General features: G+C 40.2%; 2 protein-coding genes across 4 annotated transcripts in view; one reads left to right on the forward strand and one right to left on the reverse strand.

Annotated features, from left to right (window-relative positions):
* dab1a (DAB adaptor protein 1a) overlaps positions 1-27,459 on the forward strand; it is a 492,903-nt gene that overhangs the window by 247,706 nt on the left and 217,738 nt on the right. The window lies entirely within an intron of this gene.
* LOC119263252 lies at positions 511-5,150 on the reverse strand. Of its 2 annotated transcripts, none has more exons than XM_037538016.1 (6): positions 4,772-5,150; positions 3,845-3,874; positions 3,524-3,558; positions 2,610-2,765; positions 2,444-2,536; positions 511-1,762 (listed from the first exon to the last, which is right to left on the reverse strand). In XM_037538016.1, the coding sequence occupies exons 1-6, from the start codon at positions 4,800-4,802 to the stop codon at positions 1,466-1,468; spliced, it is 642 nt and encodes a 213-aa protein (XP_037393913.1). In that variant the 5' UTR covers positions 4,803-5,150; the 3' UTR covers positions 511-1,465. The 2 variants fall into 2 exon arrangements, with proteins under 2 accessions (XP_037393913.1, XP_037393912.1); XM_037538015.1 differs by having other exon boundaries at positions 3,497-3,558.

Here is a 27,459-nt window from a genome sequence, read left to right on the forward strand (position 1 = left end):
GTCGTCTGACAGGAGGCTATTATTAAAAGGATAAGAGTGCAAGCCAATGGCCTAGGGGCTTACAGCATAGAGAAATCCATGATGATCGATCTTGATCTGCATGCAGGTCACAAGATTATGTGTTGCTTACGGGAGTATGTGGTGTCTACTGGTTTGCATGGGCATCAGTGGAAGTACCACCTACACTGTAAAAAACAACCTATAGAATCTACTCAATAAATGTGAGGTAACAATTTGCACTCAGTTTGTTTGGGTAGATTTCACCCCATATATTGAATAAATATTACTTAAATGTATCAGTTATGACACACTAAAAATAGTAAGGTAAAACCTACCCAACATTTCTCAATACCGTTTACTTAAAAAAATGGAGTAACATTAACATAATTGTTACTTTTTTTATCTACTTCATTTATTAGTTATATATTATACATTATATTCTAATATGACTAGCTAACCACTACTTGTTCAGAGAAGGTTAAATTTACTCTTTAAAAAAATGTCAGACAATTTTGAGGCCAACTTTTTTTTATTAAGTGTGCCTTCAAAAACACAAAGATACAAAAGTATTTTTTTCACTATGCACACAGTTAAAACCAAAGTTTCTTGAACATGTACATCCTCTCAAACAGTCTTATGCTTCAACACGTTTGAACTGCATCACAAAATGTTATAACACTATCAACTCATGAGTCTATTTTTCAACTTATACAGAGACCAGCCACTTCATTAACACCATTAACAGCTTCAACACATTTCTTGAACAACTGCATTACAAAACAGTAGAATACTTAGGTCTGGGGTATTTCAGATTGCTGAAATTAAAGGAACATAAACTATCACTTTTTTCAACTCATGCCTATTTGCAATTTTTTTACAGAGACCAGCCACTTCTTTTACTACACCCATTGTCTATTTGTCAGCTCCACCAAACACTTTGAAGTTCTATAATTAAAGAATGTAATCACTTATTATGAGGGTGGTGGGTCATTCAGTGACACTGCGATGGTGTGTTAGTGTTCACAGATGCGTTGGTCATCCTCTAGTCCTTCATCAGTGGTCACAGGATGCTGCTGTGCTGAGAATGACCCACCACCCACATAATCCCTGCTGATCACTGGAGGTGAAAAAGTGGATGAGTGTAGAAAAAAGAGATGATGTGAATAAGTTGCAGATGGTGTAAAGTGCTTATGCTATATCTGATTTAAAGAGTACACATATACTTCAACAAAGACAATGAGGTGCATTTCAAAAAAGTAAGGTAACCAGAAAATCAAACACTGCTTTGTCAGTCAGTTCAGTTACATCAGTTGGTACACTCCAGACCAAGCAAAATCAAAACATGTAAGCAACCCCAATAACAGGTAATAATCTCAGATACCAACTTGAATAGAGTATAAAAGAGTATAAAAAACAAGTATAAAAACAAGAAAAAAAGTCTGTGAACAAATGTGTGTAAAACAGTTCATTCCATTAGCTTACTTTTGAGGCTGTGGACCCTCTTGAGAAGTTTTGCTCCATCAAGCTCCAAAAATATTTTCTGGAATACTTCGAAAGTGTACTTGAGCTTCTTTGGATATTCAAGGTTGAGGGCATAGATTAAACCCATCAACAGCACACATGCCTTTGTCTTGTTTCCACACCCCTTCAGCACTTGGATGCCCTCTATCACAACAAAAACATCTGCTGGATCATCTTCGGACATGGCATCATGGATCACAATCACCTTCATGGTTTGGTCTGTGTGGTCTTCATGTTCGCTCTCCATGTTAAAAGAAAAAACAAACCATATGCATTTAATTTACAACACGGCATTTACGATGACAAATGACTAATTACAAACCTTTTTGTATTATTCAGCAGGCCAATACAAGCAGGTGACAAATAAAAGGCAAAATCTGAATGGTCGACCCACAGTATCCCATTAGGAAATTTACCAACCTAATCCACTGCTGAAGATTGAAAAATAGCTGGACAAGCCACTCCCTTCAGGGCAAAAATGTGTAAACATAAAATGAATTCATAACAGACCACAAAAATTTAAGGGTGAACCATTCAGATTTTTATAATTAATGTGTGCCTATCTGTATATTTTACAGATAGCACCTCATATAATGTTAAGCATAATTACTGATCGCATGCCATTCTTAAAGGAGAACTCCTGTGTGAGATGAACTTGGGGTGTAGTGAAACATTTTCAGATCAGGTTTAAGACCACTGCTTTAAAATGTAAGACCCAACAATGTGTTTAACATCTTATAATGATAAAAAAACTGTAAAAGGCAGGGAATGTGTACAGTAATACACTGAAGGTCAGGTAACTAACTGGCTGATTTACTAAATCACAGTTCTGTGATGGGCATCAAAATTGAAAATGATATCAGCGCAACCCTGTGTGTAATCCTTTGAATACCTCATGTTGATCGATCGCTTAATAACATACCTGGCAGTCTTGGAAGAGGTCTTCTTGGTGTTCCCCAAGGTACTCCATGAGGCAGCAGACAACAGCATCCCTTTTTTTCTCAACACTTTGAGACTGAAAAGAAACACAAATCAGTTTTTGAACTTTTGTGAAAAAAGTAAAGTAAACCAAACAAAACCATACACACCTCATTTACATCATTCAGGAGTGGATGCATCCTAGCACCAGCAGCTCCCCCTTTGGCACGAAACAGCTGTATAAGACGTGGTGTGTACCAGTCAAGCTTCAGCATGAACGTCTCTTCCAGGGCAACTGTTGTAATACGTCGGAACTCCGCTGTAATCTAGAGAATGGGTAAAGAGACAAAAAGAATACAACTATCAGAGATAGCCATCAATACCTAGAACAATTTTAATGTGTTTAGTTATTAAGAAAGTAAGGCACCATGTACATCAAAGCTTTACAACTCCATGCCTGGTGGGCCAATTTTCAGTACAGCTTAGTGGTTTCTCTACTAAATAATCAGCAGTCTTAAAATCCTCCACTGAATGGGGATTGTGTTTTCTACTCTTGTGACTGTGGAATGTTGTGTATATATTTGTTTTGTAATCACATTCTTTAAAAACACAAGGCACCGTTTCAAACTTTTTTAGGTGTCCACCAAGGTGCTCAAAATATTGTCTTTCTGTGTGGAAATAACATGAATTACACACTAGGCATGTGAAAGAAAGGAGCTGGCCTGGTTTAGTAGTCTGGGGGTGATCCCTGGACAAATGTGTACGTAATGCACCCCATGTCCTAAATGAGCAAGGGCAATCCGAATGGAGACAGGGTATGGACTGGTTTCGACCAAAATGCCCATGTTGTAATCTGTAGTGTTTCAGTAGAGCCAATCGTTTTAAGGATGAGAAATTACATATTTTGCACAACCAAATCATCTGCAACAAGGCAACACTCCCATTTTAGTCAGTTTCGGGTCTTCAATAAGTGCTGAGTTTAGTCAGACACCCTCTTCACAAAAGTACAAATATTTTGTGTTCATATATCTTTTGTGAAAACTGGTATAAGGCCCACAGGAAAGAGAGTCCAAGACTTGAAGACCTTCACACAGAGAAGTCCAGGATATGCAGTTAACACTAGGAGACAGACAAGAGTCCACCTTTAGTTTCATACTGAAATTATTTTGTTTCTCAGGCTGTGTAACTGTCACACAAACTTAGACATGCAAAGTTTCACGTTCGGCCATGCTCATTGCAACACTTGGATGTTAGTCTGGAGCCCTGTAGTGAAGGCTCAATTCTTTTCTTTTACATATATTCTAAGGGTTCAGTTTCATTTATTTGTCTACAAATATAGACTAATTAGAAATGACAACACTTCAGATTAACTTACATTAATGAGTAAAGTTAGGTGAAAACTTACCTTCAGGTTGAAACGATGTGAGAGTTTGGCCTGTGAGAATGCACATTACAAACAGGGGTCACATTTTTATCAACCAACAACAAGCATACTTATCAATAATAACACATACTAATGATGTCTAATAAAGTAAACTAACAATTGAAGATAATCTGCTAATCAGCTCCTTAACTATACGGTCCCTGCTACCAAACAAGCACAGAACTCACCAACAACAAAACGGCACCTTTCGACATGCCATGAGACCGACATAAACCTTTAGCTACACCACTTAGTCAATTAACCTTAACCAATTAAACTAGCAAGCTGAGGCTAACTGATTATTAGTCAGACTTGCACATAAAACATTAAATGCTTGCTGTGCTTTTACCTACCATAGCTAGCTAGCTAGCGATAATTTATCCAGCCACCGCTCTCTTACACACACCGCCACCGCCGTCGCCCATACAACAAATCAAAGTCGGTATAGGCCAAATTAACTAGGTTAGCCGATTTATCCAGCTCGTCCACAGACGGAGTTAGCGCGCTAGCTAAATGTTTTAACTAGCTTAGCTTGCTACACTAGCTAGTTGGCCTAGGTTAGCTAGCTAAATAGTTTATCCAGCCTCCACCCTCTTCCACATACCGACTTAGTGTGCTAGCCATCTGCTTTAGCTAGTTAGTTAGTTTACCTGTGTAATCTAGCTAATTTATCAAGCAAAGCAACCACCTTCGTCCACAGACGGAGTTAGCGCGCTAGCCAAATGCGTCAGCTAGCTAGTTAGCTTACCTAGGCTAACTAGCTAATTTATCCAGTGACCACCCTCGTCCACATACAGTTTGTGCGCTATTAAAATGCATTAGCTAACGTTAGTTAACCTATGTTAGGAACTAATTTAACCAACTACTCTTGTTCATATACAGAGATAACTCGCTAGCAAAATGCCTTACCAGACCAGCTAAATGTGCTAGTGGGCACCATATTCGGCTGTAAGTACTGTGAAGCCCGCGCGAGGGAAATAATCACAAACGTGCCTCCTGAGTCCAGTCCAGTGGCGTTCAGACAGTCACAGCCTGCCACTACACTGCTTGTGTTCCTATCAGTGTTCACCTCATACTAATTAGGGGAAACACTGAAATCTGCAGGGGAATGGCAGCTAATCCAGGTCCGGGAGTCAGAATCACTGGTCTAATCAAAATACACCAAACAGTGCCCAAGTTGAATTGCCCTACAAAGCCTCAGCAATGTTCACTTGTACACAACACAGACTACAAATCTTGTTCAAAGGGTTTACACTTACATTAAATTTAGCGCTCAAACACAGCAACATCTTACCTTCAAAACAGCAGCGCAGCAGCTCAACTCCCTCGAGGACAAAGGCACGCGGGTCCAGTAATTTTTGAGTATGTGTTACACTATTTTTTTAAGTTGCAGTTGTTACTGTTTACAAATAGGTAGTGTAGGTAGAATTTACCCATTATATATGTTTTCACCTGCTGACTAATATATTTGAGTATTTTTTAAACAATGTGCAAGGGTTATATATACTACCCTCCAAAATATTTTTTTACAGTGTACTACAGTTACTCATATTCCTTATGACAACTACTACTTGTTCTCTCTCCACTGCTGCATAAATAGATGTCTGTGTTGTATGGCTTTCTATACATATCTACAGTATATCACATCTATACAGTCTAGGGAAAAAAAAGTGTTTGGAAGCCCAATACACTATAGAGAGAGGGAAAAGTGCATCTGGCTTAAAAGGCCCATATCTTACTTTTACTCTGGCATTTTAGTTCTGTTTGCATCATTTCTTTGGATTTAAGGGCTTACCACTGAATAGGTAGATGTATGTAAATGCATTTTTTGTGATATTACAAATAATGTATTCAAAATGGCAATTTTAATTACCATAAATTCATATTCCATTCAAAAAGGCAACATCCTTATTCATATACCACTTTTCAAAATGAACCCCTTGTTGCCAAAGGAAAGGTGTCTCCAGCATCAAAATCATCTCTGACACACTTGCGGGAATGGTAGTTGGAGAGAGAAAGAGCAAGAAAAAAAGAGGGGTGTAGAAAATGAGGGGTTGGCTCGGGGTCAATTTGTATTCATAAGTTCCAAATGGAAGCGTGGTTGGAGTGTAATAGCAATTACGCATGATCATTTAATCAATTATGTCCAGTTAGTGTGAGTGTGGCCAAAAGAAACAGCACCGCCCCAGCCTTCCTGTTTGTGGTGCCTTCTAAGCAGTGGCGACACAGAGGTTGTTAATTTGCTCATCAGGTGAACGATGAGATGAAATGATATTTGGCCTCTAGAAGCCACTGGCCTTGTTATTAAATCAGCTAAACACAAAGCGGATATGATCATTATCAGAGGGAACGTGGATGATCAACGAGGGAAAAGCTGTGCTATATTGTTGGATATGAGGTTGCCTTCTAGCTGCATGTGTACACACACCCCTCTTTTCTGCTTAAATGCTATTGAATCAGTTGTAGAAATGGACTGATTCGATCTGCTCTGGCCGTTCTCTAGAGGTATGCAGTGGTGTGTTGTGTGTGTGTGTGTGTGTGTGTGTGTGTGTGTGTGTGTGTGTGTGTGTGTGTGTGTGTGTACGCTCCCAGTTGATTCAACATTCGACTGTCCTGTTTTCATTTTTACATTCACTGCATGTAACCTGCACTTTTCCTCCTTTGGTATTCAACACTAGCTTTGATTTTCCCCCCTCTTGATTTGGTATTTTGTCTTAAGTGGTATTGCTTTTTCCTCATTAAGCAAACAATTTTGGTGAAAATTGGAGCAATATATGAACACTATGTATATCACCTTTAGTGCAGGGTTATATCTTGAGGCATTTAAGTGTAGTGTTGCTTTCCTGTTTGAATATAAAGTGTCATCCAATATCATGCTCTATTTGGATTATTTGAATGTGTCATGTATTCAGCATCTTTGCATGCAAAGCTTTCTAGAATTTAATGTCAGGAAAAAAGCCATTGCTGAGGTGCAGCCAGAGCATGGTTTCTAATATAATGCATGTAACACACTAATACAGAAGAAGCCAGAGGGGTACAACCAGTGGTTCTTTAAAGGAATATTCCAGTATTTTTAATGTGTCTTGACTGACCAATGACGACTCTGCCTCTGAATGACTAATTAAACTAACTAGCATTACAGCTATTCATGTTTCAGTACAGCAAATTTTGAAGTCTGGAAACGAACTGTGATCAAATGTGTAAATATTAAGTTTGTGAGAACATTAACTGCATTGGTGAGCTGCAACATTCCTCTGACTAAATATACAGGTTTCATTTTTTGTGAAATGTCCTGTCCTCCAGCCCCACCAGCTGAAATTTATTTTGGAACAATATATGAACACACCTGTATATCACTTTTAATGCAGGATTAGGTCTTAAGGCATTTAAGTGTAGTGTTGTTTATCTGTTGTAATGCAAAGTGTCAAGTATCACACACCATTTGGATTATTTGAATGCGTCATGTATTGCACAACTTTGCATGCAAAGCTGCCTAGATCTAACCTTGCTGCTTTTGCTATAACTATGTGTAGTATGTGTAACAGCTCTTAATGTTTCAGTACATGTTTTCATGAAGTGTCGGTGCTGTGTTTTTCACTCTGTGCACTTCATTCAGACATCTAAGTTTGCTGGCTCACATCTCTGAAGAACACCAAATCCCATCTTTGCAAAGTAGCAGTAAGAAATACTGAAGCTGACATTCATTAAATTTTACAAATTGTGATCAAGTGCGTAAATATTAAGTTTGTGAAAAAGCTGCAATATTCCTACAGGTTTTACTTTCTGTGAAATATTCTGTCCTCCAGGCGCCAACCGAAATGGATAGTTTTGCCATTGAATTGTAGGATTTAGAATTGGAGTTGTTGCAGCGCACATCAGACTGAACAGTGTTGGAATCTTCATTTAAAGAGCCGCTGAATCTCTGTAAGGAACCAAAAGATCATTTCTATGGCGTCACTACAGCACTTTTTTTTTTTTTGGCACTTTTGTCTTGAAGTGTACCAATATTTTTGTCAAGTGTCTAACATCTTGTAACAGTGCGTCAAGCCTGTTGTGGCCCTTTGTGTTGCTGTCTACCCACAACAGCACTGATTTTGGACAGAAAGCTGGTCTGTCAAAACAATCATTGCACCTCATTTCATCCGCAGGCCTTTTAAAGGAAAGAAATTGGAATTCCATCTGTCCAGCAGCTCCTTTAACTTTAAAATTGGTCTGTTTTATTGAGAGCTCATTTAGAGAGAAAAAGAGGGCGCAGGCCTGCACCCTGCTATCTGAGAGCTGTCATTAGGGAAGGCTTTGTTTTGCTAACATTCATTAGCATTCCCGCTGTGGACCTTTTACCTCTGCTATGCCACTAGCGAGCCTCGCAGAGAAAAGCGCAGCCTACGGTGTAATTAACATTAGCATGTTTGCGGAGTGGCTAAGTGTGATGACAGCTAGGTTTAATGTGTCTTAGCGAGACACGTTTGCTTAGCACTGTAGTTATTAAACACAGGGTGTGAGCAGTGTGTTGGCAGGAGGTATGCACAGCGCATTTAATTAGGAGGCAACACTGAGAAGTTTGTGGCTCACAGAGGCTTCCGATTAAATACACATGCTTACAGTTTGCCAAACCGATCTGAAGGATCATCTTAGCACTACAACTCTAGTTGGACTCAGAGGTTGTTAAAGATGTGAGAGAGCATGTTCAATGACTCAGATTCATGGACATGGATTCTACATAGCTCAAGGACTAAACTGCAATGACAATGGTGTTTATCTTTTTTTTTTTTTTTTTTTTAAGCCATTTATGCTAAATTTAGGCTCAGTCTGGGTTTGGGGACCTATTATCACTTATTTGGCAATGATGGAAAAGGCTAGTTTTGAAACATGAACAGGTTCCTTAAACAACCTGCTAGTTTGTTTATTTCAAACATTCTCATCTGTCTCTTGATCATTGATTGTCTGCCTCTCCTATGACGTTTCTTGTGTATTTGTGCCTGACTTGTCTACTTCGTTGTAATCATCTGGTCTTGTGGCTTTGTGTTGTGACTGTAGTCTTGCAAGCCTGAGAGTCTGGTGCTTTTTGCCACTTAACATGGTCACGAATGGCCTACATCAACAGAAAAGAGCAATTTAACTTGGTCATTCTGCATGCAAGTCAAGGTTTTTTTTTTGTGAGGTATGGGGCAGATCAATTCCAGAACTGAGCTATGGAATAAACAGAACCACAGGAAATTAAAGGATATATTCTCATTTACTGGCTTCTAAATACCTCCAAAGGAAAATGTTGAATAACTTTATACAGTGTAATGTTGTGAACTTCACAAGCTTCTTTTGTCCATTGACTGTATCTGTGGTACTGTGCCAGTCAGAGACCATGAACATAATATATTGATATTTTTTTATCAATATGTAGTTTTTCTGCAGCCATATTATTCATCCCTCCAAAATCAGCCTTAGAATTTGGTTGCATTTTCTGCTTACAATATAAATGATCCCAAACACAATGGGGAGATCTGTATTTTGGGGTGGTCAGTCCATTGTTATGAGAACACAAGTAGATTCTTTCATATTTGCAAAATATCTTTTTTTCCCCCTCTATTTCCTTTTCTCAGTAACATCCTTTCAGACCCATAGCACTGGGTTGCCTTCTCACAATAGAAGAAAGTCTAGAAACACCTGTGGATTTTTTTTCTGATCTGAATCAAGAATGGAGCTTGATTTGCTCTCGCGTGTCCCCTGCTGCTAGTGGCCTTGGAATAACACTTGGTCATTTTTTGTTCTTTTGTGTAAACTGGTTTGTGTATTTATTGTGGTGTATTGATGGCTGTTGATTGTTTTACTGCTGGCTGTGCAGCAAATTGGCTCTCAGGCATAATAAAGATTACCTTAACCTCTATAATAAAAGGGTTGAGTACTGTTATCTGATTGTGACAGTTTTGGTTGTTAGGAGTCCCATATTTTGATTATATTCTGAACTCTAGTTTTCAACAGTCAGAATGGAACTGACCAAATCCCGATATTTGAGGCCAACCTAGCATTCAGAAAATAGCGGGCACTCTGTTTACGTGTGGGTAAAGCATCTAGGGCTGACAGTCTCAATGGGTTATTACATGATTACAGGGTCAATACTGAAGCCACTCCTCATTTCTTCCAGCCAGTAACTGATTGGCTGGGATGTTTTACACATATAAATATGTTATTGATTATAAGTTATTGATGCTATAACGATGTTGCCACTACTTTCTTTTTCTCTCTCCCCTTCCGTTTCTCTCTTCTTCCTCTACTCCTTCTGTCGTTTCTGTCCCTTTCTTTGTCTCTTTCTCACTGTTTTTCTCTCTTTACCTCTTTCTACTAGGACATTCGCACATACTGAGATGTACAGGACATTAAATGTTGTGGCTCCCAAGGTGGTTTGATTTTTGTTGAAAGGACAAAATGGCTTTTAATGCAGAGGGAGCCGGTCGGATTTCTTGTTTATCCAATTGTGTTTTTGTTATGTGCTGCCAGAGACTGTCCGGGCGCTGCACTTACCCATTTCAAGTTTCGCCTTTTATGTTCCATCTACATTACGTTCTAAATTGAATATTTAGAAAATCAATTTTTGACATTTATGAATTGATTCAGAATCATTCACTTCCACATCCTGATGCATCTAAGAAGTTTTTCCTGCACCCCTAGTACATATTCTATATTGTCAAAAGTATCCACTCACCCACTCATTGATCATTGAATTCAGGTGTTCCAATCACTTCCATGGCCATAGGTGCATAGAACCAAGCACCTCAACATGCAGACTATTTCTATAAACATTTATGAAAAAATTCTCAGGAGCTCAGTGAAATCCAGCATGGTACTGTGATAGGATGCCACCTGTGTGAAATTTCCTCACTACTAAATATTCCACAGTCATCTGTCAGTGGTATTATAATGAAGTGGAAGTGTTTTGGAATGACAGCAACTCAGCCACGAAGCCTTTCTGCGGAGTCAATCGCTACAGACCACCAAACTTCATGTGGCCTTCAGCTGCATCCAAGCCTTACATCACCAAGCGCAATGCAAAGCATCGAATGCAGTGGTGTAAGTCGCCGCCACTGGACTCTAGAGTAGTGGAGATGTGTTCTCTGGAGTGAATAATTGTGCTTCTCCAACTGACAATCCGATGGATGAGTCTGGGTTTGGCGGTTGCCAGGAGAACGATACTTGTCTCACTGCATTGTGCCAAGTGTAAAGTTTGGTGGAGGGGGGATTATGGTGTGGGGTTGTCTTTCAGGAGTTGGGCTCAGCTCCTTTGTTCCACTGAAATTAACTCTTAATGCTTCAACAGACAAAGAGATTTAAGAAAATTTCATGCTCTCAGCTTTGTGGGAACAGTTCGGTGATGGCCCCTTCCTATTCCAACATGAAGTCCTGATCTCAACCCGATAGAACACCTTTGGGATGAATTAGTGTGGACACTGCAAGTCCGACCTTCTCGGCCCACATCAGTGTCTGACCTCACAATTGTGCTTCTGGAAGAATGGTTAAAAATTCCCATATACACACTCCTAACCGTTGTGGAAAGCTGTTATAGATGCAGAGGGTGGGCCGACATCATATTAAACCTTATGGATTAAGAATAAGATGTCACAGGAAATATAGTGTATTTAATATAATGTATTAAAGCTATGCAAATGCTGCCACCACTCTGCCCCCCCCCCTCTCTCTGTCTCTGTCCCCCTCTCTCTTTTTCTCTCTCTCTCTCTCTCTTTTTTCTCTCTCGCACTCTCTCTCTCTCTCTGTCCCTCTCCCCCCCCCCCCCCCCCCCCATCTCTATCCCCCCCTCTCTCTCCCCCTCCACCCTCACCCCCCCACCCCAAATTCTTCTTATCTAAATAAGCCTTGTGCCAGAGCTAACATGAGCAAATTAACGTTTTGGGCTTTATAGCAATGAATAGTGAATGTAGTCATTTATAATCCTAAACTATCATCGTGGGCTCTATAACGCTTGCTAATGAGATGTGCTTGTGTATGTGTGTCTGTGTTTAGCTGGACACCTGTAGCCTCCTTTTTTCATTGGAATAAACACTGAGACATGCATTGTGGAAATGGAAAGAAATATTGCCACAGATACAAAAATGATGTGACTTGGCGCAAGAGGGAGAGAGAGCGGGAGAAATGCCCAGGAAGACAGAGCTATTGTTTAAATGACTCAAGCTGTTGGGTGGTGTATGATGCTTAAGGGCACTTCTCTGGCCCTTCTGTTCCTCCATCCATCCCTTCATCCCCCTATTCTTCTATATTCATCATGTTCATCAATACACGCAAGCACAAAGTCCCCCCCCAGGCTGCCTAATGCCCTCCCTCGTCTCACACACACGCACTGACACACACCCCTGCAGTTAGATTACAGTAATGAATTGTTCACAGGTGCTGATGATGAGCCCCTGAGCATCACCGTGGCGATGAGACTTGCCAGACGCAGGCCAAGTGGAAAAGACCAGATGCGCTCTATTCCTCCACCACCCCTCCCACCCCGCACCCAGCCCCCCCCCCCACAACTAACACACATACACACGTAGCCTAGTTTGATGGCCTTAATAGCCTGAACACTGAGGGATTTAACCGCCAGGTTGTGCGTATATGTTTAGGGATGCGTATGAGTGTGAGAGAATGTATGGGGGAGGAAAGACGAGGAGTGGAGAAGGCTAAACTGGACAGATGGGTTCAGTGGTGGGGGAAGTTTTACAGTGACCAAGTTGTCCGTGTGTGTGTGTCTGTCTGGCTGTGTTTGGACATGTGTGGAGTGTATCTGTTTGCTATTCAGTGCTGCAGCAGAATTGAGATTGCACCGTGGCAGCCTGGAGGTGAGTAGTGTTTTATGGTATAAATCGCCTCACTGCTACAAGCTTGTCTACACACACACACACACCTTCCCAACTATTTATTTTATGATTGAGCAATTCAGTTGGATGGGACATTTGAAGGTGAGAGGCAGCAAAATTGCTTACCTTTACTTACTGGCAAGCATAGGTCAAATTTCATTAGTGTTATTTGTAGTACATCTGCTTTCGCTCATACACAAACCAGGTCCCAACCAATACATTGGTGGTCCTATAATATTGTTCAATCCGAAATTGAATATTAATGTGCTGTAAATAAATAAATCAGGGTGTTTACTGGGGAGTTGAGGAGATCCATAGACTTGCCTTAAAAGTAAAATAGTTTTTTTTTCTTTTCTCTTTCCCCTTTGCCTGTGAAGTTATCATTTTGGAGATACGAGGTCTTCTTCCGAAAACAGTGATGCATACAGATGACTCTTGGTGGATTTGATGTACTCAGGGGCTTCTGGGCAAACGCGTGGATCCCATGCCAGCCTGTGCTCACTGTCATTAAAGCAAAAATGAGACATACCAAATACCAATATAAAATTAAAATTTTTTCCACATAAATGATCATCCAGATAATGGAATTTGTAATAAAAAGGTTCTACTAAATTGGAAAAGGATGCAGTCTTAGATTTTTTGACACTCTTGCATATATGATCAATAAAGCACAAATATTTAGCAGGTTGTTTTATAGTTTAACACTCCTAATGTTGAGAAGGAAGTTTCTGAGAAATTTGTGACTTTATACTCATATGCCACACTTCAGAGACAATAATGGATATTCTTATTCTATTATCCTGTATTCTGAATACAGGATATTCTTCTACTAATAAAAATGATAAGCATTAAAATAACAAACTAAAATGCAACCAACTAATTCACAAAAAATGAAGGTAGCTGATAAATATTCAGTAAAGCACTGAAATATTTAAATATATTTGAAGAGTTAAATACATTAAATAAAATATTGTGATTTGATTTGTTTGACCATACACTAGCTGATATTACCTGAACTTTTAGCTTCTTAAAATTTATATCAGTATTTCATATTGGTCAACACAAACCATGTCCATTTGTCAGATAACAAATTAGTGGTGAAAATTGGCCCCTCCCTATTTTTATTTCCTTCTCTCTCTCTCTCTCTCTCTCTCTCTCTCTCTCTCTCTCTCTCTCTCTCTCTTTCTCTCTGTGTTTTCTTTCCTCCCTCCTCCCATTTCTCTTTCTGTCTTTTCCTGTAGGTTTATGGATTCTTTTGTAATGCGACTCCACAGCACTCATTACTCTGCTGGCATAAGGATGGATATTATCTGTGGCTTAATGCTGCTGCTGTGTGTGGCTTAGGGTAGAAATACATCTTTTTAATTCCAGTACTGTCACAAACCTCGATTTTCATTTTGGGTTAAGCCTGTAAAACATAAATATATGACTATTAATATGTCAGGATTTTAAGTGCATCACACTAGAAATATGTTTTACACACGCCTACAAAAAAAAGATAACTAGGCGGCCATCAGCAAAGTGGACTATCTGTTATTTTGTGGTCTTTGGCACATTCATAAGTTAGAATTTTGTTGCACTGGACAGAACAGGTGTGTGTGTGTGTGTGTGTGTGTGTGTGTGTTCATTTTCATTTCAAGATGGTAAAAATACATGGCTATTAGTATGTCAGACTTTTAAGTGCATCATTTTAAAGATTTATCTTACACAAAAGCTGGCTGACTGCCAATTTGAATATTCCTTATTCTGTGGTTTGTTATCTTTATAGTGAGTAAAATAAATAAAATATTGTACATTATATTGTCCAGACACTGTTCCTTGTAGCTGGCTTACTAGGACAGCTAGCAGCTAATTAGTGTGTCATGAACATGGCTGTGGCTGTGTGTTCCTGACTCATTCTAATCCAGCTTGAGGGATGGAGGGATGGTGTCCCTCACAGTTTGGTGATTTTTTTTTTTGTTCAGACACAATTGATTTAACTCATTTGGTAGTTGCCAGGTTTAGTAGTTGTTTGAGTAAGGAAACTACCAAACTGTGCTGGACACCAGCCCTCCAGGACCGGAGTTGTGCACCCCTGTTCTAATCCACCAGCCATACTTGTCCTTACCCACACATTTGCTCAAGTTATTTTGATCTTAATTTATTTTAATCTAAATTAATCTTTTGTTTTTGTTTATTTGAAAGCTTTTTTTTTTTTTTTTTTTTTTTGCTTTAGCAATCAATCAACACAAGATTCTGTGCTTGTCAGATACAAGAAATAGGGCAACATGTTCCAGTAGTCAAGCTAACTATTAGGGCTGGGGGAGCAGTTATGTATTCGTACTTCATCTGCTAATGATTTTTAAAAAATGTATTTGTAGTAACTGTTGCAAGTTTGGGTCAGCATTAGTTTAAATTTAACCTAATGAATTTAAGTTGAAGCTGGATTCTCTACATAGTTACAGTGTTACCAGTTTAAAATGTTCTGGTACAGTTTGACACCCACTGGCTGTAAGTGTTTATTTGCTCGGTAAAACAACAGTAATGTTAGAATAAATATAAACATTAATACAGTAAGTTATTTTATGGATGTTAATTTGTTCACTTAACCATTCCAAGGCTCTCATCATAGCAGTCCAGTATTAATTGTAGTCATTTATTATCCACTACTTGGATTCGCTAATGAGAACTTCATTAAATTAAACCAAGTGTACAGGTGGTAGAATTGAGAAAATCTATGCAGTGGCTGGAGGCGTCCAGGAGAATTTTGGAACCAAACCTGTGGTGTTCTAACCAACAAGATATACACATTATGGTGCTTTTACTGACAAAAATGCACTCACTGCCAAGACAAAAAAATGTTTAAGCGCCAAACATTTTGACACAGGACTGTACATTTAATTATTTTATTGGTAAATATTTATTATTGGCAGTAAGTGTGTTTTCGAAAGGGAAAACACTATGACTACATTTACATTACGTGCCTCATTGCTCAACAATGATGGTTCACATTCATGCAGGTAAGCAACTCAAATCTATCATTAATATGAACGAACCTGTGTTCTGAAACTAGCCATATATGTATGTCCTAATCTATAAAGTCACATGAACTACATTTGACATGAAGTCACCAGCAGAACAAGCCTTCTTTTTATGAAGATGATTTTCTCTTAACCGCTCTCAGCTGTTCATTATTAGAGCGAGACAAAGGCAAAAAATGGTCAGGTACAGTGCTTTTTCATCGTTTATTGGCAGCATGTTCAAGTTAGACAGCGCTGCTATGTTAATGCTGAATGATGACTCATCTTAAAGGGGGAAAAAAAAATCACACAAATTCCCATCTGAGAGTTTTCATTAAGGTCACATGGCCCCAAATCAGATATATATCTAATCTAGGACCACATATGAAAGTGGCTCTGGTGGGATTTGTTTGTTCACACAGTGCTAAAATAAATCTAAGATGTGTCGCGTTAAGTCAGAAATCTTGTCACTTCAGCCTGGTAATGTGAATGTAGCCTACAGTATATACATTAGAATAAATACAAATCAGCATCAATGAACTGAAACAAATTGACATCCTTTCAGCTGTTTCCAGGAACAAAATTTGGTTCAGGTTTGGTCCTTGATGCCCCCAGCGATCACAGAAATTTGTGAATTTCCATCAGCAGCACACTTAAAATGGCACTGTTCAAACTAGATATTGCATGATCACTGTAATTAATAATGAGCAAAGAGAGGTTTGGAAATGATCAAACAAGATCAAATAAGCTAGCATGTCACACTAAATAGCCAGCAAGCTAATTTCCTGGAGCTTGCTAGTAGCTAATATTAAGTACACTGTCTACATGCTTTCAATCTCAACTACAAAATGAAGTTGTTGACTCACTGTAAACCTTTGTTTAAAATATGTCTTCAGTATCAAGTACATAAAATCACACAGCAGGGCTACAAGTGGTAGGGGTTGTGATGCTAATTAACCTGGAACTGCCCCTCTTTTCAGTGTCAAACATTGAGTGAAACGCAATGTGTAGAGCAAACTAACAGCTTTGAATTAAAGTTTTCTGAGATCCTATTAAGATGTGTGAGCTGAAGTTGACTTGTTTTTTGCCAGCTTGTTTTGCAGATTTTCTGTTCCACCTTAAATGGCACCACAGTAATGTTCTGGTGCTATACATTCTGGCACCTGTACAAGCATTTAAGATGGAACGCAACATTTGATCAAGAGCTGAAAGACATCAGGCATGCCCACTGACCATTCACTTCTTTGCAGACATCTCCTTCACAACCTGGAACATTATGTATCTGCACATAGGATGCGTTTTTGTTGCTGTTGCTCTGTTGACATTTCGTTCTTACATGCCTATATAACCTAAGAATAGCCTAACCAGCTTGCAAAGGAGTCCCTGTAGCTGCTGAACAATAAGCCTTAATATGTAATAAGCCTGAAATTTTCAGGGGTTAAATAAGGCTGTTTTATTTTTAGTGTTTTATTTACTTGCTGATTTTAACATATTGGAAATAAAATATACAATGTGTCATAACTATTGCACAGACAGTCTTTTTTCCCCCCTAATGTCAAGTTTAACAAGTAAACAGCAGTTGTACATTAAGGCGTGTTCTTTGCAGATGATGTATTAGCTTTTCACTTTTAATTGGACACAGGGTATGAATATATACGAATTAAATAATTAGAAGCTAAATTCTTGAAACAACACTCATATTGTGTATTACAGTTAGGTTGAAAATGGATTTTTATGACTGTTCTGTAAAGCTTATCTGACCTTGTAACAGTTACTACAAAAATGTGTTAGCAGGGCATGGATAGGTTTTGATTGTATTGACCAGGCAGAAATGTCCTGGATTTTCCCACACCACACACCATTTTTTATTTCAGTTGTGTCAGGTCTGTTAGCCAGATCTCGGTCCCGCAAGTCCCAGAGGTGCCATTCTCCAAATGGTCCTATTTAACCCCCCCTCCACTCTTGTTCTTACCCATTCCAGTCGGCTGATCCAGGAGTCCACAAAGCCCACGCCAGCACTCCAAATGAGATTATTTCACAACGATTGGCCGGTGACCCTTTTAAAGGGCTATCCTACGGGTTGTGCGTGCGTGCGTACACATTCTAAATTATTCATACCCTGAAACAAGTGCGGTACGCCCCATGAATAAGTAAAGCCTAGAATGGCCCCGCTCACTGTGCTGTATGGAGCCCATGCCTCTGCAGACGCTTTAATCAATAGATTAATATTTCATAGGTTAATCAGGGATAGCATTTAAATTAATTTAAGTTCTAATTCGATTTGGATTTCATTTTGAGTTGCGGGCAGCCGAGGTGTTTTCTTCCATTGCCAATGGTTAATTACATGTGCTGTATGAGTGGCTTTTCAGGCATTCTGTTTAATAAGCATTGAGGCATAAATATTCCTAATCAAATGAAGTCATTTAGTAATAATGTATTTGAATATGCTCTTCATGGATGCATTGTTTGCAAAAGAAATATTTCTTCATTTTTTTAGATGCTGCACTCATTTCATTATGAACATGAAAGTTTTGGACACTAAGTCTAGATAAGTGATGCACAGGTGAACCACTGGATGTGAGATAAAAAGGTAAAATTGTTGCAGAGTTTAACCTCTTATGAATCACCTCACTTTCTATCTGCCAATTAACTGTCTGCCTTCTCTGGCCAGACAGTGGAGATGGATAAAGGCTTTTAAATGGGTGGTTCATTTCCTTCAGCCTGGGCTGAGGAGACCCGTGGGTCATGCTCAGTTTCATTCCTGGCTTTCACTTCATCTTTCCTTCTTGTATTTTCCAAGCTACCACTGTGCTCTTTGATTGGGACACATATAATGGCTGAGATCACCAAGTGCAGCAGCTGAGGTTAGTGCAGCAGCACTGTGGATCTATCCTGCATTTCCAGTGTTTTGCTACTGAAGGTGATGTAGACCTTAGTGAGCTGGAAACCACTCATTTAATTTGTGTTGTTCACCACTAATAGCATGATTTCTTAATGGTTTTGTCAGATTTATTTTTATATGCAACATATTTTTTGTGTAATTTAGCAAAACTATGAATTAGAATATGCTTCACACCAGTCACTTTTTATTGTTCCTCTTATGAAAATAAGCCCTTGGTGATCTGAATTCTGTTGTAAATGTGTGCACATGCTCATTCATTGTTACAGTGCATCCAACAATAAGGGCAGCATTGTGCTTCTTTTACATAGTTTATGCAGTAGCATGTAGAAACATCCAGTTCCACTGCATGGACATAGGTGTGTCATAACTACTCTGGTGGAAGATTTTAATGACTGAAGCAGGATAAAGTAAAAGTTTCCATTATAAAGTCATTATGGTCAAAAGCTTATTTATCCACATTTTATCTGAAATCAAGGGTATTATTTATTCTTCTGTGAAGGTTTTTACACTAGATGTGAGAACATTACTTACATTCAGCTACAAAACATTGGTTAAATCAGGCACTGATGTTCTGCATCACACCTCTCCAACTTTTCCTAAAGGATAGAGCTCCATCTGTCCAGAGAATGTGATTCCACTGCTCCACAGCCCAGTGTGGGGAGGGCTTTTCTATCTGTCTATTCAGTGAAGATCCAGGAAGGTGAAAACTGGGTGTTTGCCAGCAAATTTTAGCATATTTCTGTCTGATTCTTGGCACCATTTGATTTCACTGAGCAAAAACGTTGTAGGTCATGTGGTTCAGAGCCCTAGAGGCAAAACTCAGCCGGAGACTTCACACAAGCAAAGTTTTGATGATTGTTTTATATTGGTAGTATAGATATTTACCTAGACATCATCAGCTGTCAAATGTAGTTCATTTGGCTTGACAAAGGGAATACAGAACTATGACAGATGTCAAATGCAGCAAGAAATACGCAGACAGGCGCGAGGGAATTTTTCTCCTTACTTAGAAAACCAGAATGTTAAGAAACGGAAGCAATTTCAAAACACAAGGATTAGTTGAGGATTTTCTATGTTTTCATGGGGCATTTCAACATCTTTGTGTACTTCTAACCTTGTGATCATTGTCACTGACATACACCTCAAATTTTTAGCTTTTTAAGATTTTGAAGATTTTCTGATAAATAGGTCAAATATGCTGCATAATGATTTGGAGTAAAATCTTTTTCCATTAACATGCGTTAAAATTCAGAACGTTTTTGCCTTCTCATAGTAATTTGGAGATACATACATACTTTTATAAAAATATCCAAGTTTACATGCTGGCAAAAACATAAATGTAAGAAATATAAGTAAATATAAATTATGCATCACCAGCAAGTAAGTTCGGATACATCTACACAGTAAGCCAAGCACTGATGCATTCCAGCAAATACAGATATTGTTTACCTTATATATTTTAGCAGTTGCCAATGGCCCTTTGAAAATAAATTACTATAAGCCGAAAATTTTTTTTGACTGAGTTGATGAGAAGCACCCAAACACACCATACCACCATAGCAGGTTTTAAACTGCAGGCTTAGTATCCACTTAGGACTTCAGTAACTACTATAAATGATTTGTTGTGCAAGTTATGTATGTATAAGAATTAGAAAGTGAAGTCAAATCTGCTGACAGGTTTTTACAGTTTAAAGGGTTAAAAACACTACTGTAACAGTATACAGGGTTGTTTCTTTTCCTCTCGCTCTCTCTCTTTCTTTCACACATGCTGACACACAGGAGTAGTTAAATCTCAGCACAGCTGTCAGCCTGCAATAGTCTCCCTAATTTTTCCTCTCTTTGTTTCATAAGATAGAGCAATCACATCTTTCCCATTCAGTAAGATGTGCTGGCACGGTCTGCCAAGCATCGCCCTCTCTTTCTCTTGCTCATACACACACACACACACTCCCGCTGCGGTCAGGAGGGCACCTTCTCAACACTGGCACAGTTCAGCTCAATTAGCACGCTTGGAGGTTGGGTGAAGTGATGGAGGGAGCGAGCAAGCGATAGAGAGAGAAGAACGAGAGACAACGAGGGCGAGAGAGTGAGAGAGAGCGGGGGAAGCGCAGGATCCCTCGTCTGCCAAGTCTCCCTCCCACTCCTGCAGGAGCTCGTGGGCCGCCTTTGTGTGTCGTCTGCCTCCCTGCTTTGTTTGTAAATAAGCTGTCTGGAAAATTAGCCAGGGCAGGCGCTCTTGCTATCACTCTCTCTCCCTCACACTCTCTCTCTGTGCCCTGCTCCATCTTCCCGCAGGCTCCCGGCGCTCCATCCCAGCTGAAATGACCCCTTGCAGTGATGAGTGCGGCACTTGAGTAACCACAAAGAAAAAGGCCAAAAGCTGCCTAAACTGTATAGATGCAAGGCAGCTGCAAAAAAAAAAAAAAGTGGTGTGCTCTTAATATAAAGGTGCCAAAAAGAGTTAATTGAAGTGCTACCATATAAGAACCACTTATAGTTGCTTAAAGAACCTTTCATTCAATTATAAGGTTCTTCACAGAATCAGTGTTGCTTCAATTATTTTAGGAGTGTAGAGGAATAATATTCCAACCACCAGTGAGAAGGAATGCTGGAGTTGGCTTATTAGAAAGAGTGAGAAAAGAAAAGGAGGACACAGAGCTTGAAGGTGTGGTTATGAAATAGCAGATGTGAAAAAATGTTTAAAGAAAGTGCTACAATCAGCAGCATAAGGAGGACAACAGTGTGCCAGAGAGATGGCTACAGTGCGGTATATAGAGTGCAGTGACGTTAGTGCTAGATGTTAAAATTCTTTCAGCAGTTTGAAACATTTGAAGAGGTGAAACACTGTCAAAATACTATAAAAATTAGTCCTGGATTTTAAGGTTAAATGCATGTAAACGAACCATATGTATGCTGTATTTAATGCTACTGTTGTTAATTCACAGGAATAGAATTTCACGAAAGCAAATGGTCTCACTTTATTTGGACAGTCCAGTATAGTCCCTTTTGATTATCTACAGATTTTTAAATTGTCAACAAACTACTGGTTGAAACGTAGTTGATTCTAAACAGTGGTGGGGTTAGGGTTAAGATTTGGACCGGAATGAGGGTTGGGTTTTGGGTTGAGTTTAAGATTAGGTTTAGGATTAGCCAGGTGTGGAGTTCAAGAAAATAATGGTCAAATAAGGTGTTACCAAACAAGTTTCCACCTAAATTTCATTTTAGTGAATGTTTATTCCTGGGGCCTTATTGTGGCGGAAGGGCTTGTGTGGTCCAGAGATCTTCAGAGCTAAGTCGTCGGGAGTAATATGCTCCTGGTAGGGCACAAAATACCATGTACGCTGCCTGGGATAGGGTCACCGGGACCTACCCCTGGAGCCAGGCCTGGGTGTAGTGTAGAGAGGTGCTGAGCTGTCAACTTATCACCATCTGGTGGTGAGTTTGATCAGATGTCAAGGAAATCTGGTGGTCAGACCCGGTAGGCCCAAGCGAATAGTGAGGGTGTGCTGGGAACGACTGTCGGAGACCCCTGTTCAGAATGATTTCAACTCACACCTCCAGGAGAGCTTTTCTCATGTCCCGGGGGAGGTAGGGGACATGGAGTCTGAATGGACCCTGTTCAAAACCTCCATTGTGGAAGCTGCCAGGCATAGCTGCGGCCAAAAGCTTGTGGATGCCTGTCGGGGCGGTAACTCAAGAACCCTCTGGCAGACACCAGTGGTGAGGGAGGCCGTCAAGCTGAAGAAAGAAGCCTTTAGGGACTGGATGGCATAGAGGACTCCTGACTCAGAGAGAGGTACCAACAGGCGAAAAAGGTGACAGCCGCAACGGTGGCAGAAGCAAAATCCAGGGCATGGGAGGAGTTTGGCGAAGCCATGGAAAAAGACTTTCGGGCTGCTTCAAGGAGGTTCTGGACAACTGTCCAGTGACCCAGGAGTGGTCGGGGCGGTTATGCCCAAGCTGTATTCGGCAAGGGTGGAGAAACTCTGACTTCAAATTAGGATATTGTCGGTCAGTGGAAGGAGCACTTTGAAGAACTTCTAAATCCAGGAGACATGCCTCCCTCACAGGAATCAGGGCCAGAGGCCTCTGGCGTGTCAAGCTCCATTTCCCTGGTGGAGGTCACTGAGGTAGTTGGCAAGCTCTTCAGTGGCAAGGCACTGAGGGTGGATGAGATTCGTCTGGAGATGCTTAAGGCTCTGGATATTGTGGGGCTGTCATGGCTGACGCACCTCTGCAATATTGCATGGACCTCAGGAACAGTACCCTTGGACTGGCAGACAGGCGTGGTGGTCCCCATTTTTAAAAATGGGGGCCGGAGGGTGTATGCCAACTATCGGGGTATCACACTGCTCAGCCTCCCTGGGAAAGTCTATGCCAAGGTGCTGGAAAGGTGACTCCGACCGATAGTTGAACCTCAGATTGAGGAGGAACAATGCGGATTCCGTCCTGGCCGTGGAACAATGGATCAGCTTTTCACCCTCTTGCAGATTGTTGAGGGGGCATGGGAATTTGCCAACCCAGTCTACATGTGTTTTGAGGATTTGGAGAAGGCTTACGACCGGGTTCCCTGAGATATCTTGTGGGAGGTCCTCCGGGAGTATGGGGTACCGGGGCTACTACTCCGGGCCATTTGATCTCTGTACTCCCAGAGTGAGAGCTGTATTCATATACTCAGCATTAAGTCGGACCCTTTTCAGTGTTAGCGTTGGGCTCCGGCAGGGTTGTGCCCTGTCTCCACTCCTGCTCGTGATATTCATAGACAGGGTGTCAAGGCGTAGCCGAGGTCAGGAGAGCATTATGTGTGGAGGCTGGAGGGTGGCATGTCTGCTATTTGCTGACGATGTTGTTCTTTTGCCTGAATCACATGGATGCCTCCAGTGCTCAGTGGAGCGGTTTGCAGCTGAGTGTGAAGCGGTTGATATGCGGATCAGCACCTCCAAATCTCTCCATGGTTTTAGCCCGGAAAAGGATGGCATGCTCACTCCAGGTAAGGGAAAAGGACTTTGAGAGCATTGAGAGGAGCCAGCTGTGGTGGTTCGGGCATCTGATTCGGATGCCCCCTGGACACCTCCCAGTGGGGGTGTACCAGGCACGGCCTACTAGGATAAGGCCCTGGGGTTGTCCTAGGGCCCGCTGGAGGGATTACATCTCCAAGTTGGCCTGGGAGTGGCTTGGGGTCCCCGGGAATGAGCTGTAGGAAGTTGTGGGGGACAGGGTCATCTGGGATTCTCTGCTCTCCCAACTGCTACCGTGACCCTATCTGGACTAAGTGGTTAACAACGGTGATGATGATGATGAGTGTTTGTTGTTATGGTGAAATACTGTATGTCAGTATAACCAATTGAGCAGGTGAAACCTAATAACAGTAAAAGGCAATATTTCTAAGAAACTGTGACAGATTTTGTCTGGCGCCTTTGCTTTACCTCTTCTTTTTATTCATATAAACCCTTTGCCTTTTGAAGAACTTAAATTCACAAAAACAAGTTGTCAACTATATTTCATAAAGGAAAGGAGCCAGAAGAGTCAACTTCAAATGGAAGTTAGCTATCTTTGTATACCAATAATTACATTTTTGTGTGACCTTATTTTTGTTAAGCTTTGTAGTTTAGCTAGTTGGGACTCAATGATATCAGTACAGTACCGCACAGTAATTTGCCATTTCTGTTTACTGTTTAATGTTGGTGTTTGATTTGAGACTGTACTGTTTGATTTGACCCTACAAAACTCAGCGCTCTAGAGAGAAAAGTACATAACATACAGTAGCCAGTGTATGAAGAGATGTAGAGTTGTGTTAAAACTATTTATTACTTCTTTTAGCCATCTTAGCCCAGTGTTTGGTATGGTATGGTCACCACATTGGCTATAGCTGAGCATGTTAGCAAATTGGACACAGTTTGTCATGGTACTGAATCAGTTCAGTGCATTCACTTAAATTCATTCAAAAGAATGAATCACTTACGAATGACACATCACTGCTAGTGATGAGTAGGGCAGGGTGGGCTGTGGTGAGGGTATTGGGTGGCAGGATGCCAGCAAGAGTGTGAAGAGAGAGCTGGAGGAAGCCAAATTCACACAGCTCATAAATCATAGTCATGCCCACTTCTCTTCATATTAATGCAGGAAGCAAATGTGACTGGGGTTCTCTGTCTGCTTATCTCTGGAGTGGGAATGGGAAAAGCTAAAAATAAAGGTGCCAAGAATGGTTCCATAAATTATGTCACAGAAGAACCACTTTTGGTTCTGTAAAGAGCCTTTCAGTTGGTGATAATTGAGTTTTATCCAGCGGCATCCGCTGGTTCTCTGGCATCCTTTTGCTACCTTTATTTGTAATGGTAAAGCGGACAGTACTGAACCTGATCAGCATTAAGGATGCTTTCTAGACATGGGAGCATTCAGACAAAAGTTCCAAAATAACATAAGATAACAGGAATAAAATCCTCTTACATTATCATACATTAAAGGGCTTATAACCTGTTTTCTTGTGTTTTATTAATTTTGTCTGAGGTCTACCTTTTGATGTTTGTAGTTTTATGCACCAAAAACAGTTCAAATGTATTTTTGCATGACCATATTCCAACCTCTCTCTATCCCATAGAATTAAACAGACTGCTTTTGTTAGTGTGCCATTATGACTGATGTATAGAAATGAGCTCTGTTCTGAGCTGTCTTATACAGTCTGGGCTAAATCACCACTTACAACCTCAGTGTGAATGGGGAGAGCTAAACTGCTGTAGACTGAATCAAGTAGTGTGTGTGTGTGTGTGTGTGTGTGTGTGTGTATAGTATTGATTAAATGTTTAACAGAGTTGTATTTAAATCTTGTGTTGCATTAGAAATCAACACCAACACTGTCCACCTTCCATCAGTGTACTAATCTCCCCCCACCCCTGCCCACTTCTTATTTTTCCACCCTCTCTGTCCTCCTTCCTGCTCAGGCCTTAATGGTAAACTAGGTTGTGAATGCCAAAGCCAGAAGAGTAGGTGCAGTTGGCACAGCAGTCTCAGCTGAGTTTGGCCCATTTTGTCCAGTTTTTCCCGGTCTCAGTCCAGGAGTAGCCCTGTCCTGTGCCTTTTGCTGTTTTTCTGCTCTAACACACTGTCCTTTAACAAACTTTTTTGTTGTATAAATAGTCTTAGAGCAGGAAAACCTGAAAATACGAAAGAACTGCTCCATGTTGGGAATGACTTATTTTGGTAACCTTTAGGGGGCTTTTTCACATCAACAGTCCACCTAGTCCACTCTAAACAACTGAATTGTGGACCATCAAGCAAGGCGATTCAACATCAGAGGTTCGTTTCTGCTTCTTCTAGCAGAACATTAGTGTTTTAATGTCAGACTCTTGACAGATGCCTATGTTCCTTGCAGTATGAGCTTCTGCTAATAACGACGTACAAGCAATAAAATATTAGTAAAGCACTGTGTTTGAAGTTGCCGCATGGATTGCGGGACATATTGCATCAGAGACCTGAATGGCTGCATTCAAATTGATGAAGCATTTACAGAGAAGCAGGTATTCACTAAGGTTTATTATTACTGCTTTGACTGTGATGCACGTAAACCTTAAGCCTCTATTTTGATGGAAATTAAAAGTTTTCGGCTATAATGGTGGCAACCCAAAGTTCGGTTCAGAATTTACCAGGTGTGGAAACTCTGCTCTGAATTAAAAGCAGTGGGAAAGAAATATCAGGATACATGAAGACATTTGCACGATGTATTTGACTATCTGAAATTGAAATGGACTAAATACACCAGGAAAACATTAACGATTCACATTCAAAAAAGGCTATGAAAACATCAGAGCAATAAGTTTAAAAATTTTGGCATTTACAAAGAATGAAGAGGGGAAAAAATAAATTAAATAAAATAACAGCAAAATGTGCAGCTTTTAGCAAGTTTATAGGCTTCTTTTTATCCATGCACGCGGTGTTCAAAAGCTTATGACCGTTTATCATGATAGTAATAATGGTGCCATGCTGAAGATGTGTTGGCATGTACTACTCTGCGTTATACATATGCCACAGAGTACAACAAACTCACTGTGGTAATTCTGAGAATGTGTTTTAGACACAAATTATTATTACTACTTTTTTTTTTTTTTTTGAAGTTGAAGAGTCTCAGGTGGGGCTGATCATGCAGTCTAGGCTGTGATGATAAAGTTAGCTCTGCCTGCTCACAGGCCTTGGGTTTACAGTACACACACACACACACACACACACACACACACACACACACAGTGAAGCTCTTCTCTGTTGCCCAGTTAAAAAAGAAATGGAAATTTTGATAGATTTCTCCCAGCCGCACCCCAGCACATCCATTCATCATTCTGAGGGCTGAATCTTTTCTAAATACCTTGTTAATATCGTTTGCACCTCTTTTTTTCTTTCTTTTTAAAATTCATAACATTCATTAAACTGGACTTGCTTATAGAGTGATTGAATTAAAGCAAAAAAGGGGGAAGAATGCCTGAAAGTGTTGTACTCCTGAGCAGGCAGTAAACACAGTAATTTATCATTGCGGCTAAATGGAGAATTAGGTGTCTTGTTTTATGAGTCCTGGAGGTGCGCTCTTTTTATTCTGGGAGGCGGCTGCATCTGGAAAGATTAAATTAAAATTCCGCCGTGAATCCTGCCACCGCGCCACGCGTCACCGCTCTCCTGCCTGTCTTTTAAGCTAATTAAGTGCAATTATTTCAATTAGATATCGAGGAAGGAGACAAATAATCATTACTATGTAATCAGTTTGTGCTGTAACAATTTGGTAGCTGGTTCACACTGTTGGGCATCATGGAAGTTTTAAAGAGAAATGCTCACTCTCTCTCTCTCGCGCTCTCTCTCTCTCTCTCTCTC

This window comes from Pygocentrus nattereri, chromosome 4 (genome assembly GCF_015220715.1).
Source record: "Pygocentrus nattereri isolate fPygNat1 chromosome 4, fPygNat1.pri, whole genome shotgun sequence".
Lineage (NCBI taxonomy): Eukaryota > Metazoa > Chordata > Actinopteri > Characiformes > Serrasalmidae > Pygocentrus > Pygocentrus nattereri.

Coding starts and splice junctions, on each gene's coding strand:
- LOC119263252 (XM_037538015.1), bottom strand. CDS start 4,802: ATGGTGCCCACTAGCACATTTAGCTGGTCTG. Junction 2,537..2,609: donor TCCTGAATGATGTAAATGAG/GTGTGTATGGTT, acceptor GTTTCTTTTCAG/TCTCAAAGTGTTGAGAAAAA. Junction 1,763..2,443: donor ACCTCTTCCAAGACTGCCAG/GTATGTTATTAA, acceptor TTTAACATGGAG/AGCGAACATGAAGACCACAC.